Here is a 21,386-nt window from a genome sequence, read left to right as displayed (position 1 = left end):
ATTTTATAACCCCACATTATAGTTTGTATCCTGGAATCTTTTCAATTAGTGGGACGTTTTTTTGTTTAATTTATTTTTGTTTCGGTTTGTTTTTAAGTTATTACAAACATAAGTATACATAAACAAAATTATAATTAGTTTCTACATCAGTAATAAACATTTGATCATTTCGCATAACACACAAAACTGCGTTTATTACCTGTATATGTAACGACTGGTAATCCGTTTCTACTCTGTAGAACGATCACGTGAGTTTACACTACCATTAAAACCACGCGAAGACACATTGATTCTCAGAATAGACACCGTGTATGCTCGAGAAAAGCACATGAATTTATTTCGCAAGATGGTATCAGTCCAGTCAATCGCGGGTGCTAAATTCTAAATCATAAGCCACTGTTGTAGCTTCACTAGGCCTAAAAATGGGTTATTTTCCAAGTAATCGCTGTCGATAAATCAACGAATAATTAATAATAAAAAAGAGTAATGTATATAATTTTTGAGAGTCATATGTAACTTAATGTGTAGAATTATACACGGACTGTTTGTTCTCTGTGTCAAAACATATGTAACTTAATGTGTAGAATTATACACGGACTGTTTGTTCTCTGTGTCAAAATTACTTTTTTTACACTTTCTGACGTTTTTTTATTATTGGAACCTTCATCAGGTAACAATGTATTAAACAATAGAAATTAATTATCAGTGACCCACGGATCAACAAATTTATATAGCTCAGTACATTATTGTCAGATTGAAGGTAAGAAGGCCAAAAGTTCACAAAAATAAAAATAGTATTTTAATGAAGAGAAAAGTCATTAATGAATTAATGTATTTTTATTATTTATTGAAGGTTTGCAAAACAAACAGCAGTTACAATCAGCTTTGAAACTGGAAAATTGAAAACTCTCAACGTTTTAGACATCTCGCTAATTGTAAAGTTGGTAAGGCACGATGTCGAAGAAAGGAAAAGGAATATCTTTACGGAAATTAGGCCTCACTAGTATCTGGTCCAGACACGGCACGTGTAACATCATAGTTTTGGGCTCAGAAGATGTGGGAAAGACTGGTAAGTTGTTATCACCTCACTAAAATAAGCACTTTTTAGATCGCATATGATGTTATTTTCGAAATTACAATTGCTTTTCACACAGCTTTTACTTTTTGATTTGTTAAATAAGTAATAGCATTGAATGTAAAAAGTAATAATAAAATGTATTTGAATTATTTTTTTAATAACCAGTAAGAACAACATCAATAATCCATTCTATTTTTACGTATACATTAACCTTGTTCCATTAACTTGGAAAACCTTCAGGCAGTTGACACGAAAGGATTTCTCTCGATTATGTTTTCGAGGAGTTGCAGTCACTTATTCTGATAACAAGACGTATACTTAGGTAAACATATAAACTCCTCAAGAAAATATCGTGCATATATTTTAGGATCTTTAAAAATAGAAGATTTATCCGTCAGCCAGGGTCCATAAAAACAGTATTATCTCACAAAACACTGTTTCTGAGGTCATTAGGCTCGTACCTTTATAAAATCCACAAAGACAGTAGATTTATCCATTAGCCAAAGTCCCTAAAGACAGTAGATTTGTTCATAAACCAAGTTTCTAAACCCAGCAGACTCTTATCAAATTTTACAAATTTTAGCCTTCAATTGTTACACTCTTCAACGAGCCAAATTTCCCAAAGACAGTATTTTAATCCATTAACCAACAAAAGACAGTATTTTAATCCATTAACCAGCTAAAGCTCCCAAAGACAGTATTTTAATCCATTAACCAGACAATGTTCCCAAAGTCAGCAGTTCTTTGTCCTCTGATAAATCTTTAAGAAAAACAGACAAGCTTATTATAATGTGACTTCTTGGAATACAAGAAAAAAAGACACTTTTTATATTGATAAAATGTTATCCAACCCCATGCTTGTCACAGTTTGTTTTAGAATCCATGGTTTCTTCTTGTTGCTGTAACAACACGCTCTGAACTGCAGAGCATTGGCTCAGTTATAAGACTGATGGACAAATTGCACTATTCGAATAGAATAGCCCAAAAGTTATAGTGAATGGTAATGACCAACTATTTTCCCACAAATCTATTAATTCAAAATTAACGGCAGTTTGTGCAAATAGCCATTATATGACTATGTGCAAATATCCGAAACTAACTAACTAATTAAATATACTAAGCCTTTTCAACAAAGGCTGAACGCGAACCAGACGATGATTCGCGTCTTGTTGCCGTAAAAAACAAAGTAGTTGCGCTCCACACTTTTGGGCGATTAGTGCTTTATGAGAGTGATAGCCATATCTCATTATACGTTCTGACAATAGTAGCTTAAATACTAGGGGTGTATAATGTTAGCTTTCACTAGTTTATCACCTTGTATTTAGAGATGACTAGCATAGATAACCCTCGAGTAGCTTTGCATAAAATTCAAGAAAACAAACTCTATTAACCCGTCGAGACCCATTATAACAACAGACTCGTCAAAAATAAATTCTATAGTGATAATAGACTCTTCCTTTGATGCCCATAGATCAACGAAATCCATTATATTCGTTATTAAAGACAACACAAACACAAGCTTCAGGAAGTTTAATTCTTTCAAACAATACTAACAGAAGTGGTACAAGAACTGGCGGGCCCGACATGGCCAGGTAGGTTAAGGCTTTCGAATCCCCGGCGCATCAAAATCGCTCGCCCTTTCAGCTGTGAGAGCGTTATTATGTGACAGCCAATCCCACTAATCGTTGGTACAAGAGTAGCCAAAGAGTTGGCGTTGGGTGATGATGACTAGCTGCCATCCCTCTAGTCTTACACTGCTAAATTAGGGACGGCTAGCACAGATAGCCCTCGTGTAACTTCGCGCGTAATTCAAAAAACAAATAGGAACTAGCAACACAAAAGTGCCACGCGATGTGGTCGTTGTAATTCTTTCAAACAATACCAACAGTTCCATTACATCCGCTGAACAAATGAAACCCGTATTCCATTTACTCTTTATTTCTCCATTTTTCTAATGAATGTCTGCTGTTTGAACATTGCATTAATGTAGATTTGGAGTTCCTTCTTAATTAAACGAGTTAATGTCGTCAAAGAAAACTATAATTTGCCTAGTTATTTCAAATATTCTATTTCAGAAACGCGTCAGAATACTTAAACTTGGATCAATTACTTTTTAAAGGATTTTTTCTATTGATATTGTCCATGCATAACATATAGTGGAAGAGAGCACTAAGGTGAATATGAGTGAACAAATCAAAACAGTCTTTAAAAGTCATATCACCTTACAAGTGCACATATATAGAAGCCATATCACCCAAAGGTACACTCGTAATCTGAGGGTTGCGGGTTCGAATCCCCGTCGCATCAAACATGCTCGTCCTTTCAGCCGTGGTGGCTGAATCAATCCCACTATTCGTAGGTAAAAGAGTAGCCCAAGAGTGGGTGGTGGTGACTAGCTGTCTTCCCTCTAATCTTACACTTCAAAATTAGGGACGGCTAGCGCAGAAAGCCCTCGAGTAGCTTTGCGCGAAATTCGAAACAAGCCAAACCCAAAGGTACAGACATGTGAAAGTCACACCGTATCTGGTTATCGTAGAATGTATCTATGTTCTTCGATTGAAAACAGGTTGTTTAGAAAAGCTATCATAAAAATCTACCGAATCTAATTGCCATTATGCGTGAGAGTAGAAAACCTTTTGTGACCGATTTTACCAGCAGGTGGGAACAACTTAACCAACAGAAAGTAGTAACTTAAAAAAAAATCAGGAAACAACAATTTAAAGAACATGAAATGACAACTTAATCAACATGTTCACGACCCGTTACACCAAATATAAAAAAACAAACACAAGACTGTATTCCTTATGCTGGGACCGTTGGTGTTATTGTTTTGAATTATGCACAAAGCTACGCAATGAGCTATCTGTGCTCTGCCCACCACGGGTATCGAAACCTGGATTTTAGCGTTGTAAGTCCGCAGACATACCGCTGAGCCACTGGGGGGCGGGAACCGTTGGTGAAGTGATGGTCGAATCCCAGTATTCGGCCGACAAGAACAGCCCTTTAGTTTATCACTTCAAAATTAGGGAGAGCTAAAGCAGGCATATATTGAGAATCTTCAAGAGGCAATAATGTGTATCTGTAATGATTCGCGTGTTAGAAAGTGTTGTGTAAACAATTTTAAAGTAAATTTATAAATGGAAATATTGAATCAAAACTTTTCATTGTATTAGTTTTACAAAAAATACGAATAATTAGCAGGCAAATATAAGTTAATCTTAAGTACGTAATTTAAATTCCAAGAAAATGTATACACGTAACAATTTCCATGCTATAAGCAAACTTATTTTTAAAAATTACATATAAGTAGGAAAACCAGCTATGTCTTTAGGAATTTCTTCGCCAATCGATAGACAAATTTCTTTCTTATCCTTCCCCCTAAAAAAACAAACCCTTTATCAAAATAATGATTGAAGTAAAATATAATAACATAATACAAGCGACTGAGTCATCGATGGCTTTTATATGTCAGCCATAAAACGATTTACTTCTTTCAGTGTTGCAGTTATAGAATACTGAAACTAGCTTACTTTATTATAGTTTTATTCATTTTTATAATTACTGTTTCATTATATATATATTAAATTTCAACTTCCAAATAAATTTGAAGTTTGGAGATTTATTAAACTTTCAAAAGCGTCACCTGTAAGCTCTTTATTGAAATACAATGGAAATAAATAATTTAACTGAGTAAACACTTGTAGTTTAACAGAGCAGTATCTGACAAACGTCATGTGCCTCGTTTTGAGCTATATGTATGTGATTCTATAACGAAACGTTCACAAAGAAGGGTGTGTCATAAACCATTCGCTCCGCGGTGGCACAGCAGTATATCTCGGAACTTGTATCATTAAAACAAGCGTTCGATACTCAAAGTGATACAGAACAACTACACTTAAATGTTTTTCTGTCTCTTCACATCATATTTCTGAGCGGGAATGATTGATTTACTAATGTCGTGTAAAACTTAGATTAAAAACTTTATTTGTAATATATTCCAATGTGACAAATATTAACATTTTATTCCAGTCACAACAGAATAAAAGTTCTTATTGTGACCTATATTCACATGTACAAGAAACGAACAATATAAAGGATAATAAAGTTTTAATTTTAAAAGAGTTCACTCAGCGTTCTTAAATTTAATGAAAGATTAATACATTTAAATCACCATGATATAGAATTAGCTGTGTCCTTTAAGTTCATAAACTCGAGAAAGAAAAACATTATAAATGCTTCATAATAAAGTAGGGTTAGCGAAAGAAACTCAAACAAGTAATCATCAGTGTCTTATTAATTTTAGAAAAAAACATGCGTGGACTTAAACTGTTGTAGCTAGTTTTATTATCATTATTATTTCAGCTATAAGGAACGAAAGGTCGAAGAATAAACGATATTTAGATGTGCCTAAAATAACGTCTTCTACTCTGTAGCAAGTAAAACTGTCTGACTATTAGCAAGTAAGAATCTTCCCAAGTGAAGGTGTAGGGTACTTAAGAAAGTGTAAACTTTGGAAAATATTGTATCGCTGCATTATAAAATAAGTCATGGTGTCCTTGCGTCATAAAACTTGACAAGGAGCGTTTCGAATATTCCAGACTTGCAAAAAACGATATCTCGACAAAGTTACTTAGATTGACATGAAGTTACACCGTCATTTGTAGAGTCTACAAATGTTCAGTTTTATGATAAGGTCAAACCTTCAAGCGTAATCCCGTTGAATAAGAAGGAATAAAATCACACGTATAAAGGAATACGACAGACTGGTAAGCGTAACGGCTTTTTTCGGTACACAGCGAAAAGTTGATTATACAAGCTAGTAAATGATCATTAAAAGTCATATGTCTCACCTAAAACAAATTCTCTCTCACAACATGATAATCCAGTGTCTAGCTGCAACACCAATAGCTTTTGCTTTTGGAATTTCGCGCAAAGCTACTAGCGGGCTATCTGTGCTAGCCGTCCCTAATTTAGCAGTGTAAGACTAGAGGGAAGGCAGCTAGTCATCACCACCCACCGCCAACTCTTGGGCTACTCTTTTACCAACGAATAGTGGGATTGACCGTCACATTATAACGCCCCCACGGCTGAAAGGGCGAGCATGTTTGGTGCGACCGGGATGCGAACCCGCAACCCTCAGATTACGAGTCGCACGCCTTAACACGCTTGACCATGCCAGGCCGCAACACCAATAGACCATTTAAAAAGACAAATGTATGGTGAAAATAACTTCGACTGTACAGCCTATAATGGTATATCGACAGTTACATGCAATTTTCGCTCTCCACGTCCGTTAATGTGTCCATACGTCTTATTAAAACGTGATCTCCCAATTATCATATATATTTGTGTAAACATGTTCTATTTTTTAATGAACGTTAAAACCGTTCTTAGTATAAAAATACAATCGCATAACATTCTTTATCTACTGATAATTTTTGAGTAATTTCACCCATTAATTTCGGTTCTTATAGCTACGTACTATGTGGTGTTTGTATGACAGGTGTTTATGGTATAGATAAACCAATTTTGCCTAATTAGGCTTACTTAATTTTAATTGTACCATTTCAATGCGAAAAAATTATTTGGCTTTTCCAACAGCGCACGAGCTAAAAGTAGACAACCAATCAGCATCGCCCGCAACCGAAAATATTACTTTTCACGACATGTTATACATAATAATAATAATACGATATTGCCTGAGTGAAACTTTACATTACCTCACCATGGTGGCGAATAAAGTTGTTGTTTTTTTTCCCTTTGTAGAGTTCACGGTGTAAAATTACAAGTGCATCTTGGTTCTTGTACTTAGCAAATTTTGAAATGTTTTAACTTCCCTCAAATATTGAAATTATTAGACAAGTGGATGAGCTTTCTTACTTTACTGGCGTCATCATGGCGTATACACACTCTCATCACGTGGTACGTTCGGAATTTGTTATTGGTGAAATAAATTATTTTGCTGCTTAAGCTTCAATATCGTGGCTCTTTTAAGTATCTTGTGGTAGTTGTTTCTAATATTTAGAAGTCGTTTTATTACTTTATTACCAGATGATTTCCTGACAGAATAGTAACCCGCTAGCTTAATAGTGTCATTAGTAGGCTTGGGTGTTCATAATATTTAAAATTCGATCTTTGATTCTTGTCAGAAACACAGTAATGAAAGTTACTCTGTAGTTCTGTGCCTAGAAAATGGCATAGATTAAAGGCTTAACGTAACTGAAAATCTTTGTTTAGGATAATTTTGAAAAGTCATTCTTCTCAAACATGGGAGTTTTCTGATTATGTCTTAGCCTATGCCTTTAAAGTTGTATTTTTAATCAAAGTTTCTAACCTTAATTTCAATGTACACTGGCAGGTAAAATTAGAAAACAGAAATGTTTAATCATTTTGAAAGAGCCGCGAATACAAACCTAAACGAAAACTTGTATTCAAAAATATTTTTTAAAAACAAGTTAAAAGCTATATTTTGTTTAGCTGTATTAATGCTATGCTTCTCACGACAAATGGTTGTTATTGTAGCTTTAAGTTGAAATAGCACACGTGTTCTAAGAATAAACCACACTAATACATATTAAAAGTCCGTATTTCAGGTTCACGAAAATCCCAGATTCTTAGAGAAACACGGTGAAGTATGTCATATTTGGTTACATAAGCACAACAAAAACTGTATTACAGTTTCAAGTAATCAGATCTAGTTCAGAAGTTTTCTTTTTATATAACTTGAAAGTGCAAACAAATTACGTGTTTGCTTGTGTCAGTTTATGTGTGTGCCAATGTATATCTGGAAACCTGGCAATGAAATGAACATCCTGGGTTTCATTTTCAAAACCCATTTTGATGATAACATGTTTAAAGTGGTACGTTAATTGTTGTCGATATCATTGCAAACTGAAGAGGAAGACAATATACAAACAATACTCGAAAACATGTGGTTTATTTCCTATTTGAAAATATTTTAATTTGTAGAAAACACGGTAAATGAATTAAAGATATGCCTTGTTTGTCTGTTTGTTCTCTGTTTTTAAGTAAAGCACGAATAATCTAATTTACTAATACACTATCTATCTAAATTCTTTCAAATCGCGAATTTCAGTCACATGAGGAACGTCACAGTGCATAAACATATTCATCACTTAGTGTGTTACTATTTTTATTGCTCACCCAAGTAACATAGCGGTGGGTAGAGAACGTATAGCCCATTGTGTAGTCATGAATTTTGATCTGGTGGAGCAAAAACCGAATGTGATTATTAAAAAAACAACACTTTAAGAAGCCGTAAGGTGAAACTTTACGGAATTAAATAATTTTCAGAGCAGAACATGTGCAGACAATTCTATGCTTTACTACAAACAAACAGAATAATTTTAATTGATGCAAAATAATAGCTAACAATTAAGGACGTGCATTGCGTCTTGTCTCGAAGTGAAAAGAAATCGTGCAGTTGGGATTTAAGTAAAGTTCGAATCCCCGTCGCAACAAATATGCCCTTTCAACCATGGGAGCGTTATAATGTGACGGTCAATCCCACTATTCGTTGGTAAAAGAGTAGCCCAAGAGTTGGAGGTGGGTGGTGATTACTAGCTGCCTTCCCTCTAGTCTTACACTGCTAAATTAGGGACGGCTAGCGCAGATAGCTCTCGTGTGGTCATGCGCGAAATTCAAAAACAAACAAACAAAACGGCATTTATTTCTCAAGGGCCATATTGCATACAATACATACGTTTGGTGGGGAGGTTTATGGTATTTCTACTGAAAATAAAAAAGTAATAACAGCTTGGATTTTCCAGATGAGTTGGCTGAAGATACTGGATGTATATAATGTTTGTAAGCCTAAAATTAAATTTCAGCCTCACATGTCTTTATATAATGATCTATGAGTACCTCAATTCTGGTTACTTTCTCCATGTTCCCTCGATATATTAGCGATATGTTTCCAAGCTTACAACGCAATATTTCGAGGTTCGATTCACCGCGATAAACTCAACAAATGGTCCGATGTGCCTATGCATTAAAACAACAAATTTTCTCCAAACATTTTTATAACATCGTCAAGAGATGTCGGTGAACTAAGTTTGTGACGGAGGTACAGAAAACAATATTGGAAAAGGTAATGAACCATGATCAGACTGGAGATACGTATACTAAACATCCTGTAAAAGATCACAGTGGGTTGACTGTTACGTTTTAGACGTCCTCAATCAGAATGTGACCTTAACGTGTACTTCAGAACAACAGTTCGTAAACAGGTCGTTAAGATAAGTTTCACCAGACACCATATATCCAGATTCAGATCGTTAAAACATGCTACACCAAATATCGCAGTTCTATCTTGAGATCATTAAGATGTACTACACCAGATGCACCAGGTCCTGCTTGACGTTGTCAGATCTGGTTTGAGATCATGAAGATATGTTTTACCAGACACCACATGTCCAGCTTCAGATCGTTAAGATATGCTTCACCCCATGGTTAACCGCTTGTCATCACACAACTCAATAAATTTTCTTATCCAGTTCATCAAAAGTTGTCAGCAGGGTCGATAGGCCTACGCATTTTGTACAGTGATGTCGCAGCATCATTAACACTAGACGTCCATATATCCTTCCAAGGATTTTAAACCCAGTTGAACATATGATGGCACAATCATACTTGATGTATTTCTGATGCTGAATAATTCCCGGTGTAATATTGTGTTTTGATTAACTAGGTTGAGAAAAAAAACACACCAAAAAATCACTTGAATAATTCCCTAGGTAATATTTATTTTGGTAAACTCCCTTAAAAAAAAAAAAAACAGTTACAAAAAATCCTAACGTAGCACCTCGGGAATTCTGGCAGATCAAAACGTTAAACTATTGAACTTGGATAATCATTAGCTGAGAAACAAGACTTCATATATACCAATCGCTGACTGAGTAGGCATAAACCTTTTAGATGCAGAGGCTATAGTAACGCCAAGAGATTACACCAGTGTTGTTACTTATTGCCACATGTGGCTATTTCTGACAGCTTGAATTCATTAGTTTCTAAATCTTAACACACCGTGCGTACTTATGTTGTACCCAGAGAGATACCATGATGTTTGTTTTTTGTTTTGAATTTCGCGCAAAGCTACTCGTGGGCTATCTGCGCTAGCCGTCCCTAATTTAGCAGTGTAAGACTAGAGGGAAGGCAGCTAGTCACCACCACCCACCGCCAACTCTTGGGCTACTCTTTTACCAACGGATAGTGGGATTGACCGTCACATTATAACGCCCCACGGATGAAAGGGGAGCATGTTTGACGCGACCGTGGTTCAAACCCACAACCCTCGGATTACGAGTCGAACGCCTTAACACGCTTGGCCTTGCCGAGCCAAGGGAGATACCATGAACAAAACTTTGTAAAATTTTATTCACTAAATTAATGGCGTTCCTAACGTACTATAATTTTAAACGTTGTTTTCGGCCTCTTCTTTTAATGCGAGAAGTGCTCACTGAAGTATGTTTGAAGTTAAGCACAAACGTACACAATGTACTCTGCCTACCACGAGTATCGAAACCCGGTTTCTAGCGTTATAAAGCCACGAGCATACCGCTACGCCACTGAAGTCTGTTAAAGTAGTTGAAAGACCTTATTAGTTTAAACAAAAAAAAAAAAGCGTTATAATATGTTAACCACACAGAATTATTTTATAAATTTGACAAAAAAAAAAGAAGTGGGTTCCAACTCGAGAAAAAAAACTAATATTTTGATATATTCGTATTTCTAATTGCGTCTTCAACTTCAATTGTATTACAAAAACCGGTAAAGCGAAAACATATATACTATATTGTGGGGTAGGGGAAAATGCTAATTAGATGCGAAAATATAAGAAGGCCCTTTCGTTGATAAGTAGAGAACAACGTTTCGACCTTTCTAGGTCATTTTAACCTGAAGATGACCTAGGAAGGTCAAAACGTTGTTCTCTCCTTATCAATAAAAGTGTTAATACCCATACCAGCCGTTCTGAGATACATTTTGATTTCAATTGGGTTTCTCGTCATCCAGGATAAGAAGACCCTATTTTCAAAGAGGTGAAAACAAGCATATCATTTTTGCCCATTAGTTAAGAAACAAAATGTAGTAGGAAAATACGAGAGAGAAGTCATATAAGTCGTACATTCTGAGCCCTACGTTTGTGTTATGGGTTTGCTTTTAGTCCTCTAGTATATTGTGTCATATCTGGAAGCACTTATGTAGAAAGTAAAGTCACTTTTATCTAACCATGAAGAAACAAAATCAGCGTTTTGCTTTTAAGGCCAATATAAGGAACAAGTTGGAATAAGTGTTTATACTTTAAAGTATTGACTGTTCTTTCAACCCAGACAGAGAAGTAGAGATAGATGATTTTAAATTTATTACAAGAAAAAAAAATGGTTTAACCACTAGATTTTACGTTGTATATTATTTTTCAAACATTTTAGCGTTGAGCGTAAAATTCGATTTCCTTCCTAAATTAAATGTAAATATTCAAAGGAAATGGACGTATCTTAGAAACCGGGTTTTTAAAATGTATTTATATTGCATAAAGATATGCAACTATTTTAAGGACTTCACATCTTTGTTACTCATAAAGTAACCAATGAACGACCACAAATGAAGTACAATCAGTAACGATTAGATGGTAAGTAATTACAACAATTTTGGTAATACAAGAAAGCATTGGTCACTCCATATCTAAAATATACGTATACGGATGGTTAGGGCGCTCTACTCGTAATCTGAGGGTCGCAGGTTCAAATCTCCGCGACACAAAACATGCTCGCCATTTCAGCCGTGGGAACGTTATAATGTCACGATCAATCCCTTTATTCGTTAGTTAAAAATTGGGTGGTCATCACCATCCAGTAGTTTGCGGTGGGTGGTGATGACTAGCTGCCCACGGGTTATAACTAGAGAAATATCATGAAAAAAACCTTGTTACAATTTTAACGACTAAATTAATGGTGTTTTCAACGTACTATAATTTAAACATTGTTCCAGACCTTTTTATTTAATATGAAAAGTGTTAACTAAAGTTAATTTGTTTATTTAAAATAAAGTACACAACTACACAATGGGCTATCTGTGCTTCGTCCATCAAGGGTATCGAAACCCATTTTTTAGTGTTGTAAATCCACGGATACACCTCTGTACCGCTAGGGAACGAGAGAGAGAGAGAAATATTAAGATATATTTAAAAAGTGAAGGAAGATTTTCTGATGTTTTTCGTAATAACCAGACTAGGACATTGTTACAAATAGAAATAGAAATAATTATACAATTTATGATACGGGTCTTACGACAAAATATATAATTAAGTAGCAGATGGCCCGGCATAGCCAGGTGTGTTAAGGCGTTTGACTCGTAATATGAGGGTCGCGGGTTCGAATCTCCATCGCACCAAACATGCTTACCCTTTCAGCCGTGGAGGCGTTATAAAGTGACGGTCAATCCTATTATTTGTTGGTAAAAGAGTAGCCCAAGATTTGGCGGTGGGTGGTTATGACTATCTGTCTTTCCTCTAGTCTTACACTACTAAATTAGGGACGGCTAGCGCAGATAGTCCTCGAGTGGCTTTGCGCAAAATTGAAATCAAACCAAATAGCAGATATAAGCATTTATGAAACCAAAATACATTAAATATTTCCTGCTAATCTAACTTTAAACGTAAACTACACTATAGTAGGGTGCTAATTTTTATCTTTACATATTATCTTCTAATCGATAGTCGAATGACAAGCAAATATTTTACAAGAAGTTTCAAAAAATACCCACCTCTACAACTGTGTTTGTTTACACTTCAGAACAAAGCCACAATGAACTGTCTGCTGTGTTCATCGCAGAAAATCGAACCCCGAATTGTAGCACTGTATGTTCGTTAAGGGACCGTTGACTCATCAATAGACCCCCACCTCAAACAAATGACAAAACTTTGTGTGAGAGCATTAAGTTGGCCGACTTACAACTCTAAAATCCGTGATTTGATTCGACATGGTGAGCACAGCATATAGCTTAATGCGGCGTTGCTCTTTAACAAAGAGACAGACGAAGCAGGTATAGGAAAGAATGCATGTAGACAAGATACTAAACGTTTCATAAAATAGTTTATTTTAACCTCACGTAATGAGTTAGTGTTTCATGATAGTGTGTTTCTTATCGACCAGTCGCTATATTTTTTCAGGTCGTAATGTTTTCATTTATTTGAATTAAATAAACTCTACGCAAAACTTGTGTTGGTTCCAGTCTGTTGAAACGTGTGTGATAAGTAGCCAATCGCGTGTGCCAACATTTATGTTTGTTCTGAAAGAGCGGAACATAAAAAATGTTTTCAGTGCTGTCTTTCAGATTATACGATGACACTTAAATATTTTCTTCCTGGATATATACAAGTTCAGTCTTAGTACCAAAGTGTGTTCTTACTACAGCTTTCAAAAAATTGGAAATCTAATGCCAGAAATATCCTATGCTATAAGCTTATTTTCTTTCCCTCGGTGGGAGGGCGAAAAAGTATACAACGCTAAAATTCGAGGTTCGTTTTCCCCGCGGCAGACACAGCAGGTATCCCAACGTTTGTTTTATTATAAACAAACAAGTCTAACTTTTACAGATGTGCTCCCTACTCCAATGGCACAGCGGCATGTCTGCAGACTTACAACGCTACAAATCGGGTTTCGAAGCCCGTGGTGGGCAGAGCACAGATAGCCATCATACCTACCACTGAGCTATTGTAATGGCTAAATTCTATGTGTATTATCAGCTCTTGCTTTGCTTCATCAGTAATGTCAGTTTTTGTTATTAAGCACGGAGCTACTCAAAGGGCTATCTATGCTCTGCCCATCACGGGTATCGAAACCCGATTTATACTAGTGTAAGTACGCAGACATACCTCTGTGCCAATGGAAGGGGTAGTAATGTATTTTTTTCTTTAAGTAAAGCATGATCCAGCTTCAAATGAAAGCTACCCAAGGGTTATCTGCACTAGCCGTCTCTAATTTTGCAGTGTAAGACTAGAGGGAAGGCAGCTAGTCGCCACCACCCACCGCCAGCTCTTGGGCTACTCTCTTACCACCGAATAGTGGGATTGACCATAACATTATAATGCCCCCACTGCTTAAAGGGCGATCATGTTTAGTGTAACGGGGATTCGAACCCACGATCCTCAGATTATGTGTCGAGTGCCTAAACCACCTGGCCATGCCAGGCCGAGACGGCTGGTATGGGTATTAAAACTTTAATTAAAGTAAAGTAAAGAACAACATTTCGACTTTCTTAGGTCATCTTCAGGTTAACAAAGTTTTAATACCCCTACCGGCCATTCTTAGAATAAACTTATTCCCTTGATTATATCTCGTGCTAATTAAATCTCATAACAAAATATGGCATCGAAGTAGTTTTTCTTGCCACCCATTTTATTAATGGGATTCCCAGGATCAGTGGCTCTGACGTCAAAAATATACGTTTTCCTCAGTAAACTGATAGGATACATGAGTTATAGTATTAGCTTAGTGTCAAACTGAAATTATCGAAGGGGAAGCGGCATTCGATATTTAGTTTTCAAATTCCGTTAGTGATAAATTTCGCTCCATCATTCTAGACATAAATTTGACAAAATGTTGTAGACTAGTTTTATGATTAATCTAGCAAAGTTTATAATTACTGTTTAATGAATATCTTTATTTTATGCGGTGTACACCTTGCGTTCATGCTGTCAAACAACTCATTCAGTACGTACATATCAACACACAACAATGTGCAGCGTACTGAAATATACTGAACGAAAAGTAGTTAGTTAAAAATACTAAAAATTATGAAGACAATAAATAAACGAACCGATACCTTGCCTCTAAATAAAGAAAAATGGAAAGAATTATCCGAATAAAATAAAGATATGAACTATAGTATTATAAATTAGAAAATTAAAACAATGCTAATATTCATACTGCTAGTACCTGAGAATGGCATGAGGAATTGTATAACATTTACTGTAAAGATATAAAACACACTAAACGAAAGTTTACGTTAGCTAAACGCATTAAAAAAAGTTAGTGCGGCTACAGTTTCTTATTTTCTGTCATTTTTGTCCGATAACATGCCATCATTAATTACTGACCAATAACATGTTGTCATTGTTAACTACTGACCAATAGCATGACGTCATTGTCAACTACTGACGTTTAATTATTGAGTAATAAATCGTTTATTCCCTTGGTTAACGCTTTAGTAGGCTTTTATCCAATGATTTCTTGGTTGTTTCTACATATATTTGTTTGTTTGTTTTGAATTTCGTGCAAAGCTACACGAGGGCTATCTGCGTTAGCAGTCTCTAATTTAGCAGTGTAAGACTAAAGGGAAGGCAGTTAGTCCTCATCACTCATTGCCAACTCTTCGGCTACTCTTTTATCAACGAATAGTGGGACAGTCACTTTATAATACCCCCACGTCTCAAAGAACGAGCATGTTTGGTGTAATGGGAATTCGACCCGCAACCCTCAGATTACGAGTCGAGTGCCTTATCCACCTGGCCATGCCGGGCAAACCACACCTCTTCTAAAAAAAATAGTTACGTAATACAATACTATACGCGTTTAAAAATATTTACGAAAAACAATACCACAAATAATGCGGCCATTCCAAACAATAATTTACAGTGTGAATGTTTTTATAAAGCCAGATACATATAGAATAAAATAACCATACTTAAAAGCAATATCTATAAATACAAATGTAATAAACAAACACTCGGATACACTCGTTATTATTAAGCTATTAAGGAATCCGTGGGCTTATAGCCCACACTTACAGGGCCTCTATGATGCAAATCTACTGTTTTGAACTTTTCAGTTTAACGATGAACGCTATTGTATGAAAGTACAATAGCTGAAGTTTATCGAGTTGGTTTATTGATTGTATATGTGTAGGCATAGCATGGCTTGGTGGTTAGAGTCGCGGGTTTGAATTCCTCATCACCAAACATACTCGTCCTTTCAGCCGTAGGGTGACATAAGTGCGGTCAATCCCACTATTCGTTGGTCAAGAGTTTGTATGGTTGATATTGAAAAGCAGCCTTCTCTGTATTTTACCATTGCTAAATTATTCGTCGATAAAAGAGTGGCCCAAACTTGGCGGTGGGTGATTTGACTAGCTGCCTTTTCTCTAGTCTACCACTGCTAAATTAGGGTGGATCTTCGCAAATTTAAAACAAATCTAAACCTGTATGTTTGCGTAATGACAACTCATTCGTGGTAATACAAAAATATATATCGAAATATTTTAAATATCAACTATTTCCACGCGGAAGCTTAGTTCGTTATAATGTTTGTTTAGTATTTAATTTGTTACATGTTTTTCATGTTTCAGCGTTGATTGTCCGTTTCCTCACGAAGAAGTACCTCCCGGAATATGACCACTGTACCTCTCGTTGCTACGAGCGAAACGTCAATGTCAACGATAAAGTTCTTCCGGTGCGAATAACGGATACTTCCGGAAAGGTGCGGAAATTGAGTGGACCGGTTGTTTTGGGGTTTTTCTTTATACATTTAACTTTATTATAATCACGCTGGAGTCGTAAACTTGCGTCAAAGTTTCTTTCCGAACTAGTTTGGAGATGTACGTGTGTGTGTGTGTGTGTGGAATATTTAAAGAGAATATTAACACTAAGAATTAACTAAAATAAAACAAAATTAAAAGAAAAAACTGCGTTAAAAACAGTAAGTTCAAACCTCTGACTAATGTGAGTTTATTATAACCAAAGACAAGCCAAAACAAATATAAAAAACGATGCACCAATTGAAAGAATCCTAGGGTACAGGCTATAATGCGATATATAGAATGTACCCTAGGTTTTCGAGGTGACTATAAAAGTAGGACTCGCACTGCGGTGGGGACACACCGTCTATCAGTTGTAACTTCCATTCGCCATATTACAACCTGCAGCCTAAGATTCTTTTAATTGGTGCACTGTTCTTTATTTTTTTTATTTTTGTTTCGGCTTGTTTTGGGTTATAATAAACTATACTGAATAACAATGAAAATAGACCCTCAGAATCTTTCTGAATAATAAGCTTTATCACTAATGTGCTGTATGTAACTGAAGACAAAGTATATTCATGTGGTGTACACGATACCACATAAATATAAAGAAATAGCTACAGAACACGATGCTGTAGATGTTGTTGTTTTTTTAAATGATTATGGAAAACAATATCACAAATAATTCGGCCATTCTAAATAGTGTGACTGTTTTTTTATAAAGCAAGATGTATAGAGAATTACAGTAACCATATGTAAAGGCACAAATCTACAGATACAAATATAATAAACAGAAATACTCTTTACATTTAAGTTTATATCTTTGGTATAGGTTCAAGTAATTCTGGTTAGCTTAAGTATTACCTCGTGCTTACACTTTTAAACAAAGTTAAATTTGATGAATTAACACAGGCATTAGAAGAGGCTTTTGTTCATTTGTTCTTGAAACAAATAAAATAATTCCTGAAAAACGTTTCTCTTTTTTGCCATGTTTTCAATCCCTCCAGCGTTTGAACGTCTTGAATCATAATTTTCTTGTCTTCCCATGTTTCATAACTTCCATATCTAACTGCTTGTTAACAAATACTGCTATTTCTGTCAGTTATAATGTATCATTAATGCATCTTCGCGAATCATATATTGGAATCAATAGAATGTTAACGATATACTCATATTTAATCAGTCACAACAATGTTACTGTAGACGCTTTAATTAGCAAAATATTTCATTAACTGATGTGCAACTTGTAATCCGAGGGTTGCGGGTTCGCATCCCCGTCGCGCCAAACATTCTCGCCCTCTCAGCCGTGGGGGCGTTATATAGTGACGGTCAATCCCACTATTCGTTGGTAAAAGAGTAGCCCAAGAGTAGCATTGGCGGTGGGTGGTGATGACCAGCTGCCTTCCCTCTAGTCGTACACTGCTAAATTAGGAACGGCTAGCACAGATAGCCCTCGAGTAGCTTTGTGCGAAATTCAAAAACAAACAAACATAAACTGGCAAGAAAATTATAGGTCTGCTATTTGATTTTTATAAACACTAATTTACTCACTCTTCCACATAGATCTTTAATTGGTTTGGTTGTTTTAGGGTAAACCACATTGGGCTATTTATTGTGTCCAACACGAGGAATGGGAATCCGGGTTTATCATAGTTTCATGCTTTTGTATATACTTTTTTTTTTTTTAATTTCGCGCAAAGCTACACAACGGAAATCTGCGTTAGCCGTCCCTAATTTAGCAGTGTAAGGCTAGGTAGAAAGCAGCTAGTCTTCATCACTCACCGAGTCAACTCTTGGGCTACTCGTATTTCGAACGAATAGTGAAATTGAACGTCGCTTATAACACCCCCACGGCTAAAAGAGCGAACATGTTTGGTGTGACAGGGATTCGAACCCACGACCCTCAGATTACGACCGGACGCCTTAACTTACCTGGCCATGCCGGGCCACACATTGTTTGAAGTAGCAATAACACAACTCTTAATTATTTTTGAATTTATTACTGCGTTTGGTTAAATAGAAGAAAGAAATTTATACTTTTTTATTAGTGAATTTCAAATGTTGGAGTTTTCTTTACGAAATTTGGTGAATGGAATTCGTACTTATCGAGCACTGTATTCATACGCAACTGTCGTCAAGCAAATAAAATGGTATTTTATGTTTTTCTAACCTTTGCTAATTCTACAATAAAAGAAATATTAGATTGTGTGAACTTTTATATTTTTTATTATAATTTGTGCAATTTTTTGTGGGGTTCAAATTAATGGGATATATTTAGCTCAATACAAGCTTTTGTTTTGCCTTAAATCTTAAGCTTTATGTACATTAAAAACTGTTTATTTTTACCTTTCATTCGCTTATACGGGAAGGAACTTGCCATTTGTGTTTGTCTATTTAATTAATAAATTATAAACTAAATTAATTAATAAACTGCAGAGTTAGTATGGATTATAATATACTTACTGTAAGAGCGTTATCTTAAAATGGTTTTTTAATACGAAATCTACACGACTATTTATTTTGTAGTTGCTTTCCTGCTTTTTGTATAAAGGAAACAATCGGACAGATTTGTGTTATTTAACTTCGTTGCAAAAGTTCCAGGCCTGGCATGGCCTAGCGCGTAAGGCGCGCGACTCGTAATCCGGGGGTCGCGGGTTCGCGCCCGCGTCGCGCCTAACATGCTCGCTCTCCCAACCGTGGGGGCGTTATAATGTGACGGTCAATCCCATTATTCGTTGGTAAAAGAGTAGCCCAATAGTTGGCGATGGGTGATGATGACTAACTGCCTTCCCTCTAGTCTTACACTGCTAAATTAGGGACGGCTAGCGCAGATAGCCCCCGAGTAGCTTTGTGCGAAATTCCACAACAAACAAACAAAAGCAAAAGTTCCCCCCGGGAGAACAGCGGTAAATATATTGATTTGTAACCCTAAAATCAGGGGTTCGATTACATCCGGTGAACACAGCAGATAGTCTGATGTGACTGTGTTATGAAAAAAGTTGTTTTGGAAACACCTGATAATAAAAATACAACAGTTCGAATTTTCTTATCAGCTAAGAAATAATTATTCACGGTTTGTTTGTTTATAATTAAGCACAAAGTTACACAGTTGGCGCTATATGTGCTCTGCCCACCATGGGTACCTAAACTCGACTTCTTGCGATGTGATAATTATTTATTGAAATTCCAATTAACTCTTGTATTTTAAAAATCGAGCATCTATTTTCAAAATTATATTTACACCTAGTGACTTAACAATCATAATGAAACTGCCACTCAGCATTACGTAATTGGAATGATAAATAACCAATATTATTTTCGAATGCGTAGTGTATATTGTACTAACATTGCTCGCATTAATTTGCTTTCGCAAAGCCCGTCGCTGAGGATATTTGCGCTCTCAGTCATAGGTGAACTGTTATGCAAAGGTCAGTCACACTATTCGCTGGTAATGAGTAGTCAATGAGTTGATGGAGGGTGGTATTGAACTATCTGCTTTTACTTTAGTCTATCACTCGATAAATTGCCCCGGCATGGCCAGGTGGGTTAAGACGTTCGACTCGTAATCTGAGGGTTGCGGGTTCTAATCCCCGTCCCACGAAACATACTTGTCCTTTCAACGGTGGGGACGTTATAAAGTGACGGTTAATTCCACTATTCTTGATAATAAAAACTAGCCAAAGAGTTAGCGATGGGTGGTGACTACTAGCTACCTACCCTCCAATATTTCACTGCTCTTTCAGAAACGGCTGGTGCAGATAGTCCACGTGTAGCTTTGTGCGAAATTCATAACAAGCAAACGCTTTAAAATCAGGCATGGTTAGCGCAAATAGCTGTCGAGCAGCTTTGGGCGAAATTGAACAAATTAATAACGGAATATTTGTATAATAACTTTTCGCTGCATTTACCGTCATGCTTAGCGTTACGTAGCCAGTGGCGTGAGGCCTTACCGCACTTTCAGACAACTGTCGTCGGTTAAAATAAACGTGGTTCTGAAATGTGATTTTCTTTCAGGTATTTGAACATAATGTTTTATTGTACAAAATATAATTTATGATATCAAACCCAAACCGTCTTATTGTCTATATACAATTTTAGAAACTATAGTTTGCAAACTTAGCAATGTAAAACGTTAAATAACTAACCTTAACACTAACTGTCATTTTTATTGATGTCAATTTATATTTATATGTTGTCGAAAGCTAATTCTCTCGTTTGCCAGATGCAACTTTACAAACCATAGGTTTCAAACCTAACCACGCAAACCATGACGTAACTAACCTTGAGAATAATATTAATTTTATGAAACATATTAAGATAACCAACATTCCTAATGAGTATACTACATAAAAAATACAATAACAGTTGAGATCAGAGTTTAATAGAAATAAGAAAAGCAAATAAATCCACATTATTATCGCAATATTAACCAACGTCCCACATTTCTTAGGTTATTCAAGTCTAGAGACATCAGTGACAGTATTATGCATTTGAGCCCGGCATGGCCAGATGGTTAAAGTGCTCGACATGTAATCCGAACGTTGCGAGTTCAAATCCCCGTCACACCAAACAATCTCGCCCTTTCAGCCGTGAGGGCGTTATAATGTGACTGTCAATTTCACTTTTCGTTGGTAAAAGAGTAGCTCAAGAGTTGGCGGGGGGTGGTAATGACTAGCTGCCTTCCCTCTAGTTTTACACTGCTAAATTAAAGACGGCTAGCGCAGATAGCCCTCGTGTAGCTTTGCACGAAATTCAAAACAAAACTAACTATGCA

General features: G+C 36.0%; 1 protein-coding gene across 1 annotated transcript in view; it reads left to right on the top strand.

Moving 5' to 3' along the window:
- The first annotated feature begins 311 nt into the window (after nt 1–311).
- The window catches only part of LOC143247393 (ras-related and estrogen-regulated growth inhibitor-like protein), a 30,567-nt gene continuing 9,492 nt past the window's right edge, over nt 312–21,386 (top strand). Inside the window, exons 1-3 of the mRNA XM_076495392.1 lie at nt 312–483; nt 854–1,069; nt 16,442–16,572. Coding sequence (XP_076351507.1) covers nt 955–1,069; nt 16,442–16,572 — 246 coding nt within the window. The 5' untranslated portion in view covers nt 312–483; nt 854–954. The remainder of the gene's footprint in view (nt 484–853; nt 1,070–16,441; nt 16,573–21,386) is intronic.

This window comes from Tachypleus tridentatus, chromosome 3, assembly GCF_004210375.1.
Source record: "Tachypleus tridentatus isolate NWPU-2018 chromosome 3, ASM421037v1, whole genome shotgun sequence".
Classification (NCBI taxonomy): domain Eukaryota; kingdom Metazoa; phylum Arthropoda; class Merostomata; order Xiphosura; family Limulidae; genus Tachypleus; species Tachypleus tridentatus.
Note: the sequence above shows the minus strand (reverse complement) of the source record. Positions and strands in the feature narration are given on the sequence as shown.